General features: G+C 39.9%; 1 protein-coding gene across 1 annotated transcript in view; it reads left to right on the forward strand.

Annotated features, from left to right (window-relative positions):
- Window positions 1-19,517, forward strand: part of CUBN (cubilin) — a 142,694-nt gene that overhangs the window by 66,469 nt on the left and 56,708 nt on the right. Inside the window, exons 30-36 of the mRNA XM_038127092.1 lie at window positions 5,126-5,300; window positions 6,912-7,093; window positions 12,271-12,427; window positions 14,103-14,219; window positions 16,485-16,598; window positions 18,156-18,284; window positions 18,565-18,697. Coding sequence (XP_037983020.1) covers window positions 5,126-5,300; window positions 6,912-7,093; window positions 12,271-12,427; window positions 14,103-14,219; window positions 16,485-16,598; window positions 18,156-18,284; window positions 18,565-18,697 — 1,007 coding nt within the window. The remainder of the gene's footprint in view (window positions 1-5,125; window positions 5,301-6,911; window positions 7,094-12,270; window positions 12,428-14,102; window positions 14,220-16,484; window positions 16,599-18,155; window positions 18,285-18,564; window positions 18,698-19,517) is intronic.

The raw sequence follows: 19,517 nt of genomic DNA on the forward strand, positions 1-19,517 counted from the left end.
ACAATACCTACATCTGCAGATGGTCGCTCAGGAGCTATCATGGTCCAGCAAGAGTACACATGGCTGGCAACCATTTGATTGGGAACTTTTTGACTGGGAAGGTAGCTGGCCTAAAACCAATTGCCGAGTTGCCAGACACCAACTGCTTCAAGACGCCATTTAACAGGACCCTGCAGTTTGCTGCTCTGTGTTCCTGAGCCAGGTATTCACCTTAGGTTTGAGGTTTCCTTTTTTTGCCATTTGCAGCTCAGTTGCTATGTTTTGCTTCTTTCCAGCCATACTGATTCATCTGCACAGATGCTCACCTTGCCGCTTGAACTCCCCTGCCTTCCTACCTCAGAATTGGCATGCTTTGAGTTACTTGTCTTCTGATCTTGGTTCATCCAGTTCCCAACACCTGACTCTGATCTGCTGGCAGATAACCTAACACAAATTGACTTACAGGGAAAAATGGGTTCATGTCTTAGTGCATGATCAAAGGTCTTGTGTGGCAGCACAGAGCTTCCCCTGCCAAGCTGCAGGCATGCAGTGGAGCTTTAGGTACCTTACCACAAACATATTTTCTTGCTTTTGTTATAAAATTCATTCATACCTTGATTGACATAGTCTGAGCAGAACAAGTGACGACTCAGATTTAGTGGGGGGAAAAAAAAGAACATGGCTAGCCATTTTCAGAAGCTGCTTTATCTTGCCACCTTCTCTCCTGTAGTTTCTATGTATGTCCAAGAGGAAAACCACACACGCATTTAAGTTGGCAGAGTGTTAAAAAAAGGTTACTGGTGTGTTTTTGATACCGTGTGTTTCAGTGATCACCAAGGTTCCAAGGGTCTTTCATTCTCACATTATCTTCCCAAAAGTATCCTGTCAAAGTATCTTTAGAGTTTGAAGTCTAATTTTTCTCATGGTTATTCTCCTGATTTCACATTTTCCTTATCTCTCAGAGTAGTAAGTTCTACTGCTTCTTGCTTTCTTTGACATCAAACCATTTTCCAGTCTTAAGAGGAAGTCAAAATCAGTACTAAAGTAGGTCTGCACTCTCCTGTCCCTCCATGTCCCATTCAGTCTGGCACCTACAATAAGATGTCCTGTAATGAATATTTCCCAGCAACACAAAACTTGCTCTCCTGTATGCATTTAGCATTGGCTTGGGAACACCCCCATCCCTTTGACCTGGCAGTGAATTTAGGAAAATTCTAAGAGATATTTCTCATTGCAACATTTTTGTTGCTAATTTCATTTTTATACCATGGTTTCTTGAATATTTCACCCTTGCTCATTTGTCTGAAGCATACTTGTTCTTGTGAAAGGCAGCATCTCCCTTCCCTTTCCTTTGACAATGCCCCTTCAACGAGCTGTCATTTCCATGTCAGTACCCCAGGACTGCCATATGTTTCACCAAAACTGTGCAATAATAGTTACATTAATTTTTAATTTTAATTAATGTGAAATCCTCAGGTTATTCCCATGGCTCAAGTGTTTGATGCATTCTCCTTTAATCTTTCTCCCTGTTTCTTTTATGGCACTGTTGCAGTCTAGTTTTTTCTTCCCCATGAAATTCCATTCCTTTTATAAACAACCAGAAAGCAAATTTAAATTGTTCTTAAAGATATTTTCTAGAAATGTTTCATGGAAATAGAAGACATTATTTTGGATACAATGAAATAATTGAAATAATTTTTAAATGGCTTTGATTGAAGTTACATTCATAGAGGAAAATTACCATGCCTGCTTTGAATAAATTATGACACATAAATGATGACATCTTCTCCTTTAGCATGGACCAGATTTTTACAAACTATAAATATATTCTGCCTCAGCAAGATGTAGCCCTGAGCAGAAAAGGAAGGAAGACTGTCAATATATTTCACTTCCAAGTCACATGCTCTGGTCTTCTCATTTAAATAAAAAAAAACCCATCAGGTATTACTACTGTTCTTAATTCTCTGTCAAAGCCAGGCTCTCTCTTTGCTGGAAGTTAAATCTGGGCAGGGATCAGTGTTATTCCCAGAAAATCTGTGTCATGAGGGTGACCAACTGCATAAAAACAGCTTTCTGTTGCTCATAACTCTGGAATGCTGACTGTTAACATTAAATGGAGCTAACAAGGCAGAAGCAAATGTTAAGAACAGATTAAAACCATGGGCTTTGGGGCAGTGTCCTGCAGCCCTGCTATGAGATCCAACACCACTTTATCTTGGGATCAGATACTCTGGTCAGACTAGATGTTTATTTTTTTTTTTTTCACCTCAGACATCCTATCACTCTTTATGAACCACACCCTTGGAATCATTCTTTCCATCCATTCTCTTTTCCCTCTTCTTTTTTTCATGTGGTAACTATTGGTTTTTCTCTTTGTCGCCAAATATAATATTTTATTGTTTTTTGTCATGGAAACACACAAACTTGTTTTTATTCTAGCCTTTATGAAAACATTTGATTAATTGAACTGGCCTAAAAGAGAAAAGAAAATACACTCAAAACCTATAACGAGCATGCCTCTGACTGCTTTTTATTTTGAAACTGTGCAGAAGCAGTTGCTGAACAGTTAACAATGTAAAGGAGACCCACAGACTTCAGATTTCCATCAGTATTTCTCCCCCATCCTTAATTCTTTCCCAAGAGGTCAGTTTTAAGTGTTCAGCTTGGGCCACTTTCTGAGGAGATGCTGCAGAAATCAGCAGGGTTTATGTCAGAGCTGGGTTGGTTCCCTTGCCCACGGGGCAGACAGCCCCAGGGAGCAGCAGGGGTGATGTGAGAGGCTGCTCCACGAGAGTTATTAGATGCGTATTAGAAACTCCTGCTGCTTCCTCTGCCACATAGCTTCCCTAGGCTGGTTTAGATGATTAAGAGCATGTGTTCCTGCTAGATCTCATGCTGTGGCTCTGACTCAGGGAATGTACCACAAACACATTTTAAAATTCATATTTGAACAGACTTCTGACAAATGCAGCAGTCACTGGGCCTCACAAGCAGCCAAGCAGTAAGATTTTTCTGAAGACACTGAGCTTCCAGCAGACAAACAGGCTTCTTCCCCAGACCCTGACAGCTTCATTACAGATTCTGAATCTGAGCTGTGATTTCATCCATAGTGACTTCTTTTGAATGCCTTGAGACGATCGATTGAACAGAGGGGCCATTATCCATTCAAGTCATGCAGCCTCCCTGCAGAATGCAAAAAACTGCTATCTCAGTCAAAATAAAAATGTTTAAGCTATTAAGCCTGTGTTATCAGCCACCAAAGCAAAATACTGTCTTTTGAACATCTAACTGACTATGATGTTTATAGAAAAATTAATTCCTTATTTCTTCTAGAGATGCAAGCCTCAGTTCCTGAGGTCTCACATTAACCTGGAGTCACTGATTTTTTTTTTTTCCCAGCTGAAACCAAATTATTTCTCTTATATCTCTAACATCAGAGCAGTGTCAGGCCCTCTGAGTAGTTAGTGAGCACACAATTAATCAAATTATGCAGTACACTTAGCCCTGAATGTGGGGGGACTGGCTCAGCTCTTTGTTAGACTTTATCAGATATTTATCTTGGACAGAACCCAAACTACTTCTGGGGTTTAAAATTGTCTGACAGAGCTTATTAAAATATTGAATTTCCCCTCATCTTGAAGTGATCATAGGAAAAAAAGACACATATAAATCTGTTTCTAACAGTACTGTCGCTTTCTGAGAAAGATGCATAGACTGTTTCTTTTAACTTTTTTGATGTTTACCAAACTGTTAATTTTTGGAGTGGATTTGAGGTGCCACTGTTGGAAAATTCTGATGGGATTTGTTGCCTTATATTCCTATTCCCTGCTTTTGGGTGTTTTTTGTTTGTTTGTTTTTGTTGTTGTTTTGGGTTGTTGGGGTTTTTTTTTGTTGTTAGAGCTTGATGTTATCTAGTTTAATTTGGGATTTATACATAATAATAAGCATACTTATGGAATTAGAATCTTTCTGTTAATTGTTCAGTCGCTGAAAGACAGCAGCACATTCTTTATTTGGTGCATCTCTTTTATAGTTTTCACATCAAGGTTTTTGCCAAGCTGACTTTTGCAGCTGCAGTCCTGCCAGGCACATACAGGGAAGGTGGTAGGCTCTTAATATCGGGTGCCATTTCATTAGCATGCAGGAAGCCAAGAAAATCCAGTCATTGACGGCTCTAGGCACCAAAATCACATGTCAATTGGAAATTGCCTAGAGCATGTGTGTTTTCTTCAGCTTTGAGAGGGAAGACTAGGGAAGGTGAGCCTGTTCCACCAGTTACAAAGGGATTCAAACTAAAATCCTACATCCTTTCTGGAAAACAAGTAACAGGGTTAACAAGGCTTCAGCACTGCCACATAATTCACTTCACTTGGTTTAAAAATGCATTGTAAGTACATAATACTGCTGTGATGCTTAAGGGGGGGAGGGTAGTTCTATGGTTTATGACTGCCTGAGGCACACTCTGCTGAGTAGGAAACAATTACTCTTAAAAGCCAAAACCTGTCTTTTGTGGCAAATATGTATGCTATATATCCTTGCTTCCAAAGAATATTATTAAAATGTAGCTTACTTGACCCAAATCCAGTATTTTGGATATTTATGCTGCCCTTGAAGTAAATAAAGTTGCAATGTTTTTTGTTTTATCAGAAGGAATTACGAAATCTGTCCCCAGTTTAAAAATCATCTTTAACTATGCTTGTAGATATCAGTGGTGCAAATCACCAGCACAGGTTCCTGCAAAAAGAAGCTGGTTTTTTTTGCACAAGCATGCAAAAAAACCCCAAAAAAACCCAAACAAAACAAAAAAAAAAATCTGGTTTTATATGCCCAGAGAAACAAGGTGCTAATTCTCGAGGAAAATGGAAGAGGAATCTGGCCAAGTCTCCAAACAGAAAATTCTATTTAATGCAAGGCTCTTCTCAAATCATCTACAATTTTAAACTTGGTTTGTACAGGTGGTTCATGTGCCAACAAAGTCTGCAGAGAAAAAGACTCTATTAGATGCTTTACATTTTAAAATGTTGACTCATTTTCAATATTTATAGATGGGTGGTTTTTTTCCTCCTAAAAACTAAACAGTTCTCTTGTACTCTGTGTGACAGATACTCTCTTTGGAAAACTTTGACAATATTTCTTCCACTTCTAGGTCTTTGGTGGCCCAGATTTCCTCTCTCCTAGGCTAGCCCAGCTGTGTGTTTCAAGATCAGCACAGAACCCACTGCAAGTCTCAACCACTGGAAATTCAGCCATTGTCCGTTTCGAGACAGATGCATCGGGGACAGGGAGAGGTTTTAATGCCTCCTGGCAAGAAAATCCAGGTGGTGAGTATACTGATTTATACCATGAGAAAGTCAGGAAGCCTGGGAATTGAGGATCAGCCATGCAAGCATTCAAAGTAGTCAAACAGCAGAGGAGTGAAAGCTGAAAGAGAATTTGGGTGATACTGAATTTGGTGACACTAAGAGATGCTGGAAAACACACAGAGTGAAAAATTGTCTAATTATCTGAATTCTAGACCTTTTAATGTATTTTGTTTTGGTTTCTTCTCTACATAATTAATGAAGACATTCCTGCAAAGGAATGAGTAAAGGATTGAGCAAAGGATTTTGCATTTTTGCATCCACTTCTTCCCACCCACTTACCCATACAGAGTCTTTTATTCACTGAATGGTGCTTTTGGTTTTAAATTATGAACTGAAAAATAGCTGAGAACACTAGCTTGAAGAACTCAGTAGCCTGGACCCCAAAAATATTTGGAGTGATTAGTAAATACTTGATCTCTATAAGGTTTATCCATCCCCCAATGTGATTTGTTGTTCATGGCCTTACTGGTAATCACTAAAAGAGATATGCTCAAAAGACTCAACCACATCTCTACATGGGAGTTCCTATAAAAAGGCCAATTATCAGAAAATAATTGCAATGAAATGTGATGAGAGGCAAATTCTAATTCTTGCAGTTTTCCTTGATTAAGCACACTGATTCATTAGTTTGTCAAGGTTTATACTTCTCTCTCACAAGTTTTATGAGAAAGGCACAAGATTTTTTTCTTAATAAAAGAAGTCTACAATCATCCTTTGAATTAATCCCCTTTTGAGATCTGGCAGCTTATTTTTTCTACTTAAGCCCCCTGAAGCTTTCTTATCCCTTTACAATATCTTGCCTGCTGTACTCCAACCCCCTCTAGCCTCTAAAATACCCACTCACCAGAATAAAATAACAGTATAGTTTTTTTTATCCTTCTATTTCTTTTTCCCTCCTCCATTTCTTTTTAAGATGTAAAACTTTGTTCGTGTTAGTCCTGTTGAAATCCCTGGTACTTCCCCCACAGACTTCATCATTCTGGGCTGTTTAGATATTCATGAGCATCAGATCTGTTCTGACCAGAAGTACCTGAGGGTGGAGTCCTCAGGAAGCCCTCAACTTTATGGGTAGAGAAGTAAAAATGTGAAGTTTGCAATTGCTGCAGTGCTCATGAGCAATGAGTAGCTCCCAGCTCTCTCAGTAAAGAAGTAATTTTTCTCACCCTGAGCTCAGCTAGGTCTAGTTATTGCTTTCTCAGTATGTCAGGTCTCTGGCATTCATATGAACAGGATTTTGGATTGCTTTTACGGTATCTAGGATAGAGGAATACCAGCACTTCAGCTTTTACAGCAAATGCTTCAGTCTTTACAACATCCACTGCCAGTTTGGGGCTACATTACTCTGAGCAGTGTTGTCACATATTCAATTGTAATGATAATGTTATACTTTCCTAAAAGGAATTTCCATTGATTTTTGCTGCACACTTCAACTGTTGTAGCACTCATCTTACAAAAGGTTAATGCAGGAAATGTAAAGAAGGAGGTGTTCGTAGTTTAAAAATAGAGCTGGATTCTCACAAAGTATGAAAGAAAAGAGCTTGTGATTAAAACTGATTGTGTCTTTTTCAGGCTGTGGTGGTATTTTCCAAGCTACCAGCGGGGAAATCCATTCTCCAAACTATCCTCAACCTTATAATAACAACACTGATTGTTCCTGGGTTATCCAAGTTGACCACAGCCACAGAGTCCTATTGAATTTCATGGATTTCGACATTGAAAATCACCACTCATGTAACTATGACAATGTTGAAGTAAGTAACAAAAGACATTTCAAAGGTTTCCTTAATGAGTCTGGTGAAATGCTTGCAAAATAACCTCATACATAGATAACTCTTATGATAACACCCTTTCCCATTTGTAGTGCAGTTTACCACAGCTCGCTCCAAGCCATAGGATGAACTGCTGACATATATATAACAGATTGCCCACACTCTGCTACAAACTCAGGAGAGAGGGAGTCTGCATCCAGAGGGAATTGTTGCTGGCTGATTTTCTTTATGTATGCACTGTTTATTCAGGTGCTCTGCAGCTGTTTGTGTAATTGCTTCATTAGACCCACTGCTTTCTTTAAAGCTTCACATTGCTGCTGGTTTGTGAACTTTTGTTGGTGCCACAGAAACTCAAATTGCTGCTCAATCAGTGCACAACAATGAAAAACTCTCCAAGTCTCCTCTTGGCCTTTTGGGAGCAGGGACATGAAATCCTGGCCCTCGATGTCGGATTGCACTTCACTCAGTACAAAGGCATGTGTGATCAGTACTGGTCAGATAAAGCACAGTGACTGTAGCCCAAAAATCCAGCTTTCCTCTCCTTGATAAACTGTCATTCACAAAGAACTCAATTTGGCAGGAGCTGAGACTCTTTTGAAAACAGCATCAGTTTTATCAACATTGACTCGTAAAGCTGTTTTGTACTGAACTAGAAAAAAAGGAAATGTGTCCCCAGTTTGCTGAGCAGAACTGAAGATTTCATTTGCCCACAAAGCGTCTTTGTACAATGACTGTTCCCTTTTTTTTTTTTCTCTCCTGGTTATGAAGCATAAGGAAATATGGTTATGTCTTTTTATTTAAATTATTAACTATATCAGGGGACCTTTGAAAAGGTGCTTTCAAATCTTCTGTGCTATGACACAGGAGTAGAAAGTCAAAGTGCCCGACAGAAACACAGGCTATCTAAGATGGTTGCAGTTGTATTAATGCAAACAAACCCTTCACAAATTAAGGGCTAAATTCTGAAAAGGCCTGATATACCAGTTTCTCTTCTAGATCTGATACCAACAGATGCTTGCACGTATCTTTACACTTTGTGGAGTGCTCAGTTCCATGAGCTCCTTGCAGCTACAAGCACAAGTCCCCCATTACCTTTACAGGCTGGATAAGATACTGAGTTTTGCATCATTGAAAAGAGTAATTCCCTCAGTGGCCAGAGGAGATGGCTGTGCCAGAGCTCTTTGCATGAACAGAGTCTGCAGACCATGTGCAGTGACACCCCTTGTCCTCCAAAGCTATAGAAGTATCTGTTGTTTGCTTCTGCTTTTTGGGTTTTTTGGGGGTGCTGAAAAAATGAGCTGCCCATTAACGCCAGCTGTGCAAACACAACTGGAGATTCAAATTTGATGCAGACATCAATCACTGCCCACAAAGTAGAGTGTGGTTTGAAAATTGATGAGGGAGAATGCTGGTTTGAAGCCAAGAGATAATAATAAAGGGATCTGAGGCCTTGGGGTGTGAGGTAGAGTTTTTCAGTGCTCGTGTAAGAGAACCATCAGGGCAAGAAAGGGGTAAATGAGATTTCTTTCACTCCTGGTATGCCAATAATAGGAGAATCACTTGTTACCAACACCTAGATGTGATTTGTGTTCACCTTGTTTCGAGACTTGCCATATGCCTTGCACGTAGGAGAACAGAGTGAGGGGACAGAGAGTGGCTGGAAAATATAAGTAGATGTCTGACTGTGAATGGTTTAGGAATTGCATTCCAAACGCTGTGTAAATGGAAAATGCAGGCAGCTAAGGAAGCAGGTGGGTTGTTTTTCTCTCCCTAATATAGGAACAACTACCATGTATGAGTAGCACAGAGGTTCCACCCTTTTCTGTTTCTTGAATTTTTACTTATCTGTAGGGATTTTAGTTGCTCCGTGAGTTCTCTTGGGCTTCCCTCCACCCTCGAGTGTACCAATGATCTTTTCCTTCACCCTCCCCCCTCTAGATTCACTCATTTTTCCCTGCATTATGACTCAAGGTTTTTTTTTTTCCCAAATATTTCTCCCATAAATTCCTTTCTATGGGGAACACATGAAAACGTATTTTTTCCTCTAAGGTTTTCCATTGCACGTGTGTTATGTCAGCAAAGTGGGAGGAGGGAAAACACTTGTGTCTGCTGCTTCTTGGCTATGCTGCAACTCCATAAAGCCTGGCGCATTTTTCTGTTCTGCTCAGTGATTTCAGATGTGAATCTGAGCACAGATCTAGGTTCAGCCAAATGTATTCTGAGCCTGTAATGGTAAATCATGGGATAACTGCCCCGAGCTCCCTCTAGAGCCAATGGAGGGAGTGCAGAGAGCACATATTTCATTTGTTTAATTTTCTAAATTTAGTTGAGTCCTCTGCTTCTGCACCTCAGTTTTCTTTCTTATTTGTTCTCAGAACAGATGACCATCTCTTCATCTGTTAAATGGGGGTGTACAGCCTTTCTCTAATCTCAAGTCTAACTCAGGTATATTATGTAGAAAGCATAAGATCTTTGAGAAGAATTTTTTTGTTGTCATTGTCACCATACTTGAGTAAATTTTCAATTCCTCCCTGTGTACCAACCCCTATGTACTTTTTGTGAGTGTGACTCACAAAAAAATTGTTTATTTGAAGGCAAATGGACAGAAAAAAATTGTGAATGCACCATTTGCTGTATTTTTGAATGGTGTTTAATCAATAGTGTGTCTGCTGCTATGCCAGGAGCTCAGGTCAGCAAGAGTTTCAAGTATTTGGAGACTGGAGGAGAACATGGCTCAGAGGGCAGTGCTTGTAGCACAAGGTCCTGAAAAGGGGAGTGAGAATTAGCTTATTCTGTCCAGTGACTTTGATTAAGTAAATGGTTTTTTTTCTTTCCTGTTGCAGTATAACAAGTAAAACACAGGAATATAGAAATGTAAGCTTGTGGGATATAGAGAAGAGGTACGACTTCATTAATTCCAGGTGCTGGCAAAGAGGATCTTTCAAGAGAGAACAGTTAGAAATATGTGGAGCTTTTTTGACTCAGAAGACAAAAAATGACATCTTTTTGTCATGTGTTTGTGCAAAATTCAGGACATATTTGAAGAAGAAGGCAATGAGTCACTCAGTTATGTCCACTGTGGAAAGGGAATTGCTGCTATGCACAATGCAACTGAAAACTTGGCTTTTAAGTAAGCAGATGCATTGGTTTTCCTTAGCCCTGCAGCCACAAAAATGCATTTCTCAAATGCTTTTAAAATAACTTTAAGAAACTGCCAAGACTCAACTCTTTCCTGAGCTAGTGTGTGAATACTGTGGTTTCTGATCTAACTGCAAGCCTGAAATCCTCCTGGTTGTATCCTTAGCTGGGCAGCAGCACGCAGATCAAAGCCAGCATTTTACCAGGAGTAGTCAGGCCCTTTCTCTGTGCCCTGTCAATGTAATGCTTCTTCTCAGATAAAATCCTCTCACTACTGTCTAGGAAAAGACACTGCCTTAATTCCTAAGGGTTATTTTTTCCCCCCACATTCCATGGTTTGTGGTTTTTAACTCCAGGCCATCTGATTTATATACAGAATATATGTGCAGGGGAAGAATAAACACTGCACACTGTCTATTAGAGGGTGATTGTGGCAGGCTGCCAAGAGAGAAGAAAAGGTTGAATGGATGGATGTTTTTGGGTGTCTTTACCAGGTACTCATTTTAACAGGCGTTGCAGACTTAATGCTCCATCACAAGATCCCACACAGCTAGCTGGTGTTCACAGAATCACAGGCGAATGTTTAATTCATGAGTACAGCATTGACTATGAAGGGTATGTCAGGGGATTAAGCAGGAGTTTTGTCCCTTGTTTCTTAGCTCTGAGGCTTATTTGAGACAGGTCATCTTTCTCTCAGCTGCTGTTTCTTTTTGGTTTTTTTCGCTAGTGTGTTCAAAAGCCTTTGAATACTGGAGGCAGAAACATTGCATTGTGTTGCACAGTCTAGTTAAAAATTTCTAATTCATTGGTGCTGCCTTGCACAGACTTGCCAGGATGTGAGGCATTTTGAAGTAAAGGAAGATATTCACAATAAAATGTTCATGTCTTCTAATCTGATGGTATTTGTATAGCTTTTATATAGCTTTTAGCCTCCTGACTCCCTTTTTGGGTACTCCTATGCCTATTTTAATCCATATTTCTCTCCATTATATTGAATGATGTGCCTATGGCAGGGCAGGACGTTAATGCTGAAACAGGAACTGAATTCAACTGCTGTTGCAGCCAAAAGGCTCCTCCTCTCTCGTCCTGCAACTGTGCTGGGAGCTCCAGCACAGGCCCTTCTGAGACTGTCCCATGACTCCAAAGACAGCAGCAACAAATCACTCATGCTGGAGTGCTAGGAATGATTAATGGGGGACTGACACCATGGCCATTCTTCTCTCTCTGTACTTTCTCTTGTCAAAATTTTGATGTTGCCTAAATTATGAACTCATTTATTCTAACTTCTCTGTCCTTCTCTTCCTGATTGGGAAACAGGAAGGAAACAAAATTATCAGCTGTAGGGGGAAAAAAGAGAAGGAAGCCTTTTGTGGTAAAATGAAAAGTGAAGTTTTGTAACCCTATCTACTTTCTTCTTCCTTTTTTTTTTTTTTTCTTTTTTTACTTTTCTTTTAACCTCTGCTTAAATAGCACTTCATGTATATGTGTGTAATTTGCCACTCTAAAGCTTTTATAAAACATAGACAATAGGACTCTGATCCTTGGTGCTGGATCTAAAAACCATAATCCTAGTGACCTTTTATCCAGAGTCATAGCTCTCACTGGTGCACCAGTTGCATGTTAGGGCCAGTTTAGAAATCTTTACTGAGACAAGATGTAGAGTCTAACTGAATGAAATCTACACAGGAGCTCATGTTAGCCTTTAAGAGAAAACATCAAATGTATGGGGACACCTGGATTGTTAAATGAGTGTTGCTTCAATACCCTGTACACATGAAAGAAGATGTTAATTGGGCCATTTTGTTCACATTTAGTTACAAGGGTCCCAGTAGCTTCAACCTGAAATACATGCATTTTTTGGAAATTGCCACTTAAGATGGGCAATGTACAGTTTGTTTGCACTGCTCATAGCAGGACTACATAATGATCAAAATTTATGAAACATAAGAGAGGGGATGAAATAAAAGTCTTCTCAATACTCCCATGGAAACCAAATACTTCATTTGATATTTTCCTAACAGGTATTTGATGGTCCTAACAATGAAGCACCACTTCTTCAAAGACTCTGTGGGACACAGCATCCTGCTCCTATCACATCCTCCAAGAACCTGATGTACATCCGGCTGCACTCTGACACAACCATCCAGCACAGGGGCTTCAGTGCTCGCTTCACGGAGGGTAATTTCATCATTTACATTAATGCACATTTATCTCATCACCCCTTTGTGTCAGACACAGTCTTTTAGCACAGCTGATAATGGAAAGTGTCATTTCTACCCATGCAGCACGCCAGTGTGTATCTTTACCAGGAACAAATTTTTTCCAAATTATAGACAAAAGACTTTAAAGTCCGAGGATCAACTGAGATTCTTCAATTGGGAAAAAAGGAATCACAATTTTTATAGCAAGGCATCTAGCACATATCAGCTACCTCTTATTCATCCTCCCTAGAGGGTTAGCTGTCCATAACTGTCCTGAGAAAAATGTGCAACTGGCAATTTCCACAGACCTAGTGACAAAATAACATTTTATATGTCCATCCATGCGCATGAATGTGAAAAGCTATAAAAGAATTCTGTGGTGCTGTTGATGAAGTCCATGGATTCAGGCCTGTGTACCCTGCCAAACATCAACTATCCAATTTGTGGTGGACTAATTGGTATTTTACATGGTTTCTTTTTTAATGAAAAATTACACTAACCGGGCAGATTTTTTTTCATGAAGTTACATACTATTTGATACCTGATGATTTGCTTTTACTTTTTCTCAGTAATTTGGGAAACAGTTTTTCCTCAAGATACAGACATTAAATTTTTGCAGAGAAAATCAGTCTCTCTAATTTTCCTCTTATTATTCCTTTCTCTATTAATTATTGCTTTTCCCAGAAATGTTTCTTTCTTGAAAATATTGTGAAAAATTATAAAGAAAAGGAGGATCTTGTATCAACAAAAACCTCAGAAACCCCAGTTACTAATTAGGCATTTCTGGCTATCAGCTATGAGAAGCTAAACTGTTCAGCTTTCTCAGAGCACATTTACTGGATTCAGTACTGCACAATCCATGTCTGGTGAGGGAGTGCTCCCTGCCTAGGATGTTAGCAATGCAGCTTCCCTCTCCCTAAGAAAATTTAGTTAACAAAGTCCCATCTTTTGTTAGGTGTTTTAGGCAGCACAGCACAATAAATGAGCCTCACTCTTTGGCACTCACCTCCTCCCCCTGCAGTTTAAAGCAGGTGTGTGTTAAACTCTGACCTGGGCAGTTCATGAGCAGCCGGTGAGCTTAGAGATGAGGCATGGCAGCACTCAGCACTGTCAACACGAGTTCTGCAGTCAGTCAAGCTCTAGAGTGTGTGCAACACCTCACACAATTGCAGTTTTGCTGATGCAGCTCACAAGAGGATCCTGCCAATGCAATGTGGGGCCACCCTTGGGTGCTGGAAAGTTGGGGACAGTTTCTTATGATTTTTTTCTTCCAAGCTGCCAACATAAACAAATGAACAGAGAAATGGGCGTATTGCACTACCCTTAAACCAAGTTATTTTGGCCCCAAAGTATCTCTTCTGGGCTGTGAAGAGATGAAAACTATCAGGTCTAAAGTCACTCTGGCTTCTTGCAGGTGGTCAGCCAGGAGCAGCATGGCATATGGATCCATGTCAAGAAAGTGCAGCCAGTGATGGGAACTAATCCTTAAGTGTCTTCTTCTGATTAAATACTATTGCAAATCTTATCCTCATTTCAAACTGATGTATCTTATTACACTTTATGCATTCATTTTCACTACAGAATCTAAGCAAGGTGATTTGTATATTTAAATATTTATATATGTATCTATGTGTTTGTGTTTTGTTCTAAAGCATGTGGAAGTTTCATAGAGTCAGATTCAGTTGGGGCAGCAATTTCCTCTCCTCTGTATCCTGCCAAATACCCAAACAATCAGAACTGCAGCTGGATTATTCAGGCTCAGGAACCATGTAAGTAAAAACATCTTTTATAGTTAGTTGGGGTGACTAACATCCTCATCTTCTTTTCTGTAATAACAATGCAAAATTCCTCCTTTATTTCTTTAGGAAGTTCTGCATCCTGGTAGCTGTGAGTGTGGCTCTCCCAATCTGTCACAAGTCAGATATCACTGTAAAAGATTGAGTGCATAGTGAGGAAAACAATTCACAACTTTGTCATCCTAGCCAATTTACTCTGACCCAAGTGTTAAAATTATAAATGAGGTGTTGAATACTATGTGAAGTTGGATTAATTTGTGAGAAAATCTAAAGGTTTACATATAATTAAAGCACTTGTATTTAACTGAACTTATTTTGGTCTGGAGCTTTCAAGCTGGAGTTGTATTACATGAAAACTATGCTGTTGACATTAAAAAAATTAGATTGAATAATGAGAAAAGGTACACAGAAATTTCAATTTCAAATACAAACAAAATATATAAATAAGCTGTTGTTATGTGCATAGATACACTCAGCTATTCATAATTTTACACAGATTTATGATTGATCATAAACCACTGAATATTTTCCATCAGATACTGCTACTACCTTTAATACCCTCTATTACCTTTACATTGTGTCAAATTCCTAAAAAAAATTTGTATCTGTTAAATCCCATAATAATGTCCTGGTATCCTAATTAAAAATAGCAACTATTCTACTTCAGTTGTACGTATTATATTTAGACATTATTGTTAATATCCTAGAATGTTTCAATCATATTTATAAGTTTATTTTGCTACTTTATAAAACAAATATCAATTTGCCAAGAAAATACCAAAACATAAATCAGGAGATAAGCAATTCTTTTTTAAGCACAGTTACTTATACAAATAGAATGTCCTCGAAAAGGACATCTGAGCTGGTCATCACCTATGGATTTTTAAAGACAAACTTTCCCTGGATTCATGTTGAAAACTCATACATGACTGCTGTCTCCTGAATTACATGAGTTATGAGAGACCATGGAAATGCTGTATGAGAAGCAGTGACTTTCTCCACTTACCAGCAGGACCACCCCATGCCTCCTGTTACAGCTGCACGTGGTTTCATTACACTGTATGTAATGCTAATTATTTATGGCATTGCATAAATAAACAGCATACATACATTGCATTGCATACCCATGTCCAGTAGATTTATCCAATGGCAAGCCACAGCGGAGTTCCTGCTCTGCTTTCACTGGGAAGGCCAACAAGTCTCCTGCTCTGGCCACCCACTGTGTTTTTCCTTTTTGCTGTGTATCCTGAGGTCCTGCATTGGTGGCGGTAATTGATGGAGCAGGCGGGACACAAAGGAGTGCGGAACGTGCGTCTGCGGCTGAATGCCGCTCAGCGGCACCCTGCTGGATGCAGCCCGGGCCCCGTGGCTGTCATTTCAGCTTGTTCAAGCCAATTAAGTGGGACCCAGGGAGAAGCAAAATATATGTGTCAAATTCAGTTTGGTCAGTGTGGGAGAAAACTTAGTTATCATCTAAATCATGAGGCTCTTTCTGACCCACTCAAACTGCATGGAACCCTAAGGACAGTAATAACTACTGTCCCAGATTGGTGTCAAGGACAGCCTCTCTTCTGCCAGCTGCGACTTCACCTTTGTTTGTATCAGACAAGCAAGAGTAGCAGGAGAGTAAAAAATACCCTGACTCAGAAATCCTCTTTTTCATGATATAGCCTGAGGTCCAAGAGTGTGGAAAATCCAATTCTGTACAAGTACAGCTGAGGGTAGTTAATGATCCTTTGACCAGTCCAATTGATGAATATGGAATGTTGCAATATGATGAAAGAAGCGGCTCTTTCTAAGCCTGGAGCAGGGCACATTTGTCCAGATCTATGCTATAGATTGCAAAGGGACAGCAGGTCATGGGTGTGTAGAAGTAAGTTTTGTTTCTGAAAGTCTGTAGGTTTTCCATGTTTTATTTGCTATTTTTTTCAGTATATAATGAATTTGTCCAGAAACAAGGAAACTTAGATCCATGTGTATATGCTAAATCCTCTCCTTCTAATGTTGGTTGAACTAGGAAGTACTGAAAGGTACTGAAGGGACTTACCAGGACCTTTGCACTAAAGGTTAATGCACTTAAATCAAACTCATTCAATATATAATAAAAAAACCTACTTTGGATATGCTTTATGGGGACTGATTGACTTCAGGGGAAAGAAAGAACATTTGTTTACATGCAGATATTTCTCTGTGAAATTACTAACTTCTTCCTAAATTTTTACTGTTTGCTCTTGCCAGTCAACCACGTCACACTTTCATTCACTGACTTTGATATTGAAAAAAGTGGTCAAAACTGTACAACGGATTTTGTGGAGATTTTGGATGGGAATAACTATGAGGCTCCTCTTCAAGGTATTGTACCTTTCCCTCATGCATTTCAAATATATAGAACTACACCCGAGGTAAGCAGGATAAAGTTTTCTGTTCATGGTCTCCTGCTCCATGGATTTTCTTTGATAACAGAATCTCCTTGGCCTCTCTGGCCAGAGGAAATTGAGAATGGAGAATAAATCTTCAGTGTGAATGGCAGAGTCCTCCCAGGCTCTGGCTATGCTCCTACTAACCTGCAGTTTGGTGTTGACTGCAGCTGCCTTTTCCTTCCTCCTCAGCGGAACAATATTGGGAACCAAGCAATTCAGTTTAAACTGAATTTCCATTTAACTGCACAAAAACATAAGTCACAAGCACAGCAAATAAGCACAGTCCATGCTAAACACAGGTAAGGAAGCTGAAGAATTCTGGGAGCAGAAAATGGTTTTTTGTCAAGCAATGGAAGGACTAATTCTTCTGCTCTTTCCTGAGTGTTTGATAGCTTTCTTCTGACTTCTCTGGACAGTACCATCCCCTTCAAGCGTCAGGAGCAGCCTGAAGCAGCAAAATTCCCAGCCCTGGTCACAGGGTGGTCCCAACTCTCCTCGTATTCCTAGGGCTGCCTCTAATTACTTTCTGCAAAATTCAGAATATTGCTGTCTTATTATCTTCTCCCTTACTCTGCTTTTGTACATGCTCCTTTGCTGGGAGTGAGGCTGCAGTCAGTTTAAATGGTTTGTAACTAGGAGCAGAACTAATTTTTTGTCTACTATCCTTGGCTTTCACCTGCCAAAAGGACTTTTTAGCACTTAAAGGGGACATGTAAGAAAGATGGGGAAAAACAATTTAGAAAGGCACATTGTGATTGTCATGGTTTTAAGCTAAAATAAAGTAGATTTCATCTAGATATAAAGAAAACATTTTTTACAGTGAGAGTGGTGAAATACTGCAACAAGTTGTCCAGAGAATTGGTAGATGCTCTGGAAACATTCCAGGTCAGGCTGGATGAGGTTCTGAACTACCAGATCTAGTTGAAGATGTTCCTGCTCATTGCAGGTTGGACCTTTAAAGGTTTCTTCCAACCCAAAGTATTCCATGATTCTATGATACTAACTGCTATCTTTCCTTTTACTGGCAGATGCCTTTTTGACAGATCATTATTCATATTCCTAATCCACATGTTTCAATCCATTACAGGAGAAATGGTCTGTTATTTTTCAGGTTTGTTTTTTTTTTATCAGAAATCAATTGAGTGAAATGGAAACTGCTGTCAGATATATTTGATAGGTTTTCTTGGGGTTTATTTCCAATTATGCAGTAATTCCTAATTTTTTTTCATTTTCATTGAGGGAACTCAATGACAGAATAGCCAGGGACCAGAGTGTCTGGAGTGCATGAGGTCCTTTTTCTGTTAAAAGAAATTGCCACAAGAGTTGAGTTTTGTTCTACTTTTTAATGTAGATTGAATTGACAACTAAAATTGTAAACAACAAGCATTACTCCTGCTTGTTGTCAGGCATTAACTCCAAACGTTAAATCAGCAGCAGTAATTACATGCTGAACACTTGTTTCTTCTCTCTCCGTTCTGCTCACTTTCAGGCCGTTACTGTGGCACTGCTATGCCACATCCTATCACTTCTTTTGGTAATGCCTTGGTGGTGAATTTCATCTCCAACAGCGATATTACTGCCAGGGGTTTCCATGCCACCTATGCTGCATCGTCATCATGTAAGTCCATACAAAAAGTGCTACTTCCTTATGCCACTGACTTTTAAGAAAAAGAACAGATCCTTTACCTCTTTTTCTTTCTGCCATTTGATTTTTGAACCTCCCCTGTTGCCAGTCCTCTTTTTGGCCAAGGTCTCAGCAAGTACATTAACAAGCTAAAGTACAGAGACAAGGAGAAAGAGCACTTGATTAGCAAGTGCTCTGTCTCTGTCAAGCTTTTTTGTTGGTTTTTTGTTTATGCCATCCTTTCCAAGCCTCTGCTGTCTCTTTCTCGTTGCAGCCTGCGGAGGTACTTTCCACATGGACAGAGGAGCTTTCAACAGCCCTGGCTATCCCGAGCCATATCCGCTCAACAGCGAGTGCGTCTGGACAATCCTCAGCTCCCCTGGCAACCGGCTCCAGCTGTCCTTCATGTAAATGCATTGCCAGGGGTCATTATTCAGCCTTTAACAGACCTGAAGGAAGGATGCTCTGTGTTTGTTAGGAAATGTAATTACCCAATGATAAAGCTGAAACATATTTTTAGAGTAACTTGGAAAGAGAACACAGCAGGGGTTAGTGGCAGCTTGCAATCAGTGTTTCCCTGTCTTAGTCATTGCTTCTGTTAAGGCGTATTCAGCATTATATAAATAGGTGGTTTATTATTTGAGCAGCATGAGATGGTGAGGAAGCCAGTTTTTACTCACTTATAAACAAGGAGAGGAAATTTAGCATCACTCTGCCTTTTCATTACAAAGGAAACTCCTACAATGTAAAGATTCATTTTAGTGTTTGATATATAACTGATTAATATAAAGGGCCTAGATATCCCACACATTGTAGAGTTATGCCTCTGGAGGGATCTTGACACATTTATGAAGTGGGCTGAGGTAAACCTCATGAAATTCAACAAAGGCAAGTGCAAAATCCTAAACCTGGGTCAGGGCAGTCCCAGATATGCCCACAGACTGGGCAGAGAAGTGATTGAGAACAGCGCTGTAGAGAAGGACTTGGGGGTGATGGTTGATGAGAAACTCAATGTGAGCCAGCAGTGTGCACTCACAGCCCAGAAAGCCAAAGGAATCCTGGGCTACATCCAAAGCAGTGTGGCCAGCAGGCCGGGGGAGGATTTTGCCCCTGTCTTCTGCTCTCGTGAGGTCCCACCTGGAGCACTGCATATGGTTGTGTTGCCCCTACTTACAGAAAGACATGGAAGCCACAAAGCTGAAAAGGGCACTGGAGCACCTCCCTTGT

Source organism: Motacilla alba, chromosome 2, assembly GCF_015832195.1.
Source record: "Motacilla alba alba isolate MOTALB_02 chromosome 2, Motacilla_alba_V1.0_pri, whole genome shotgun sequence".
Taxonomy (NCBI): domain Eukaryota; kingdom Metazoa; phylum Chordata; class Aves; order Passeriformes; family Motacillidae; genus Motacilla; species Motacilla alba.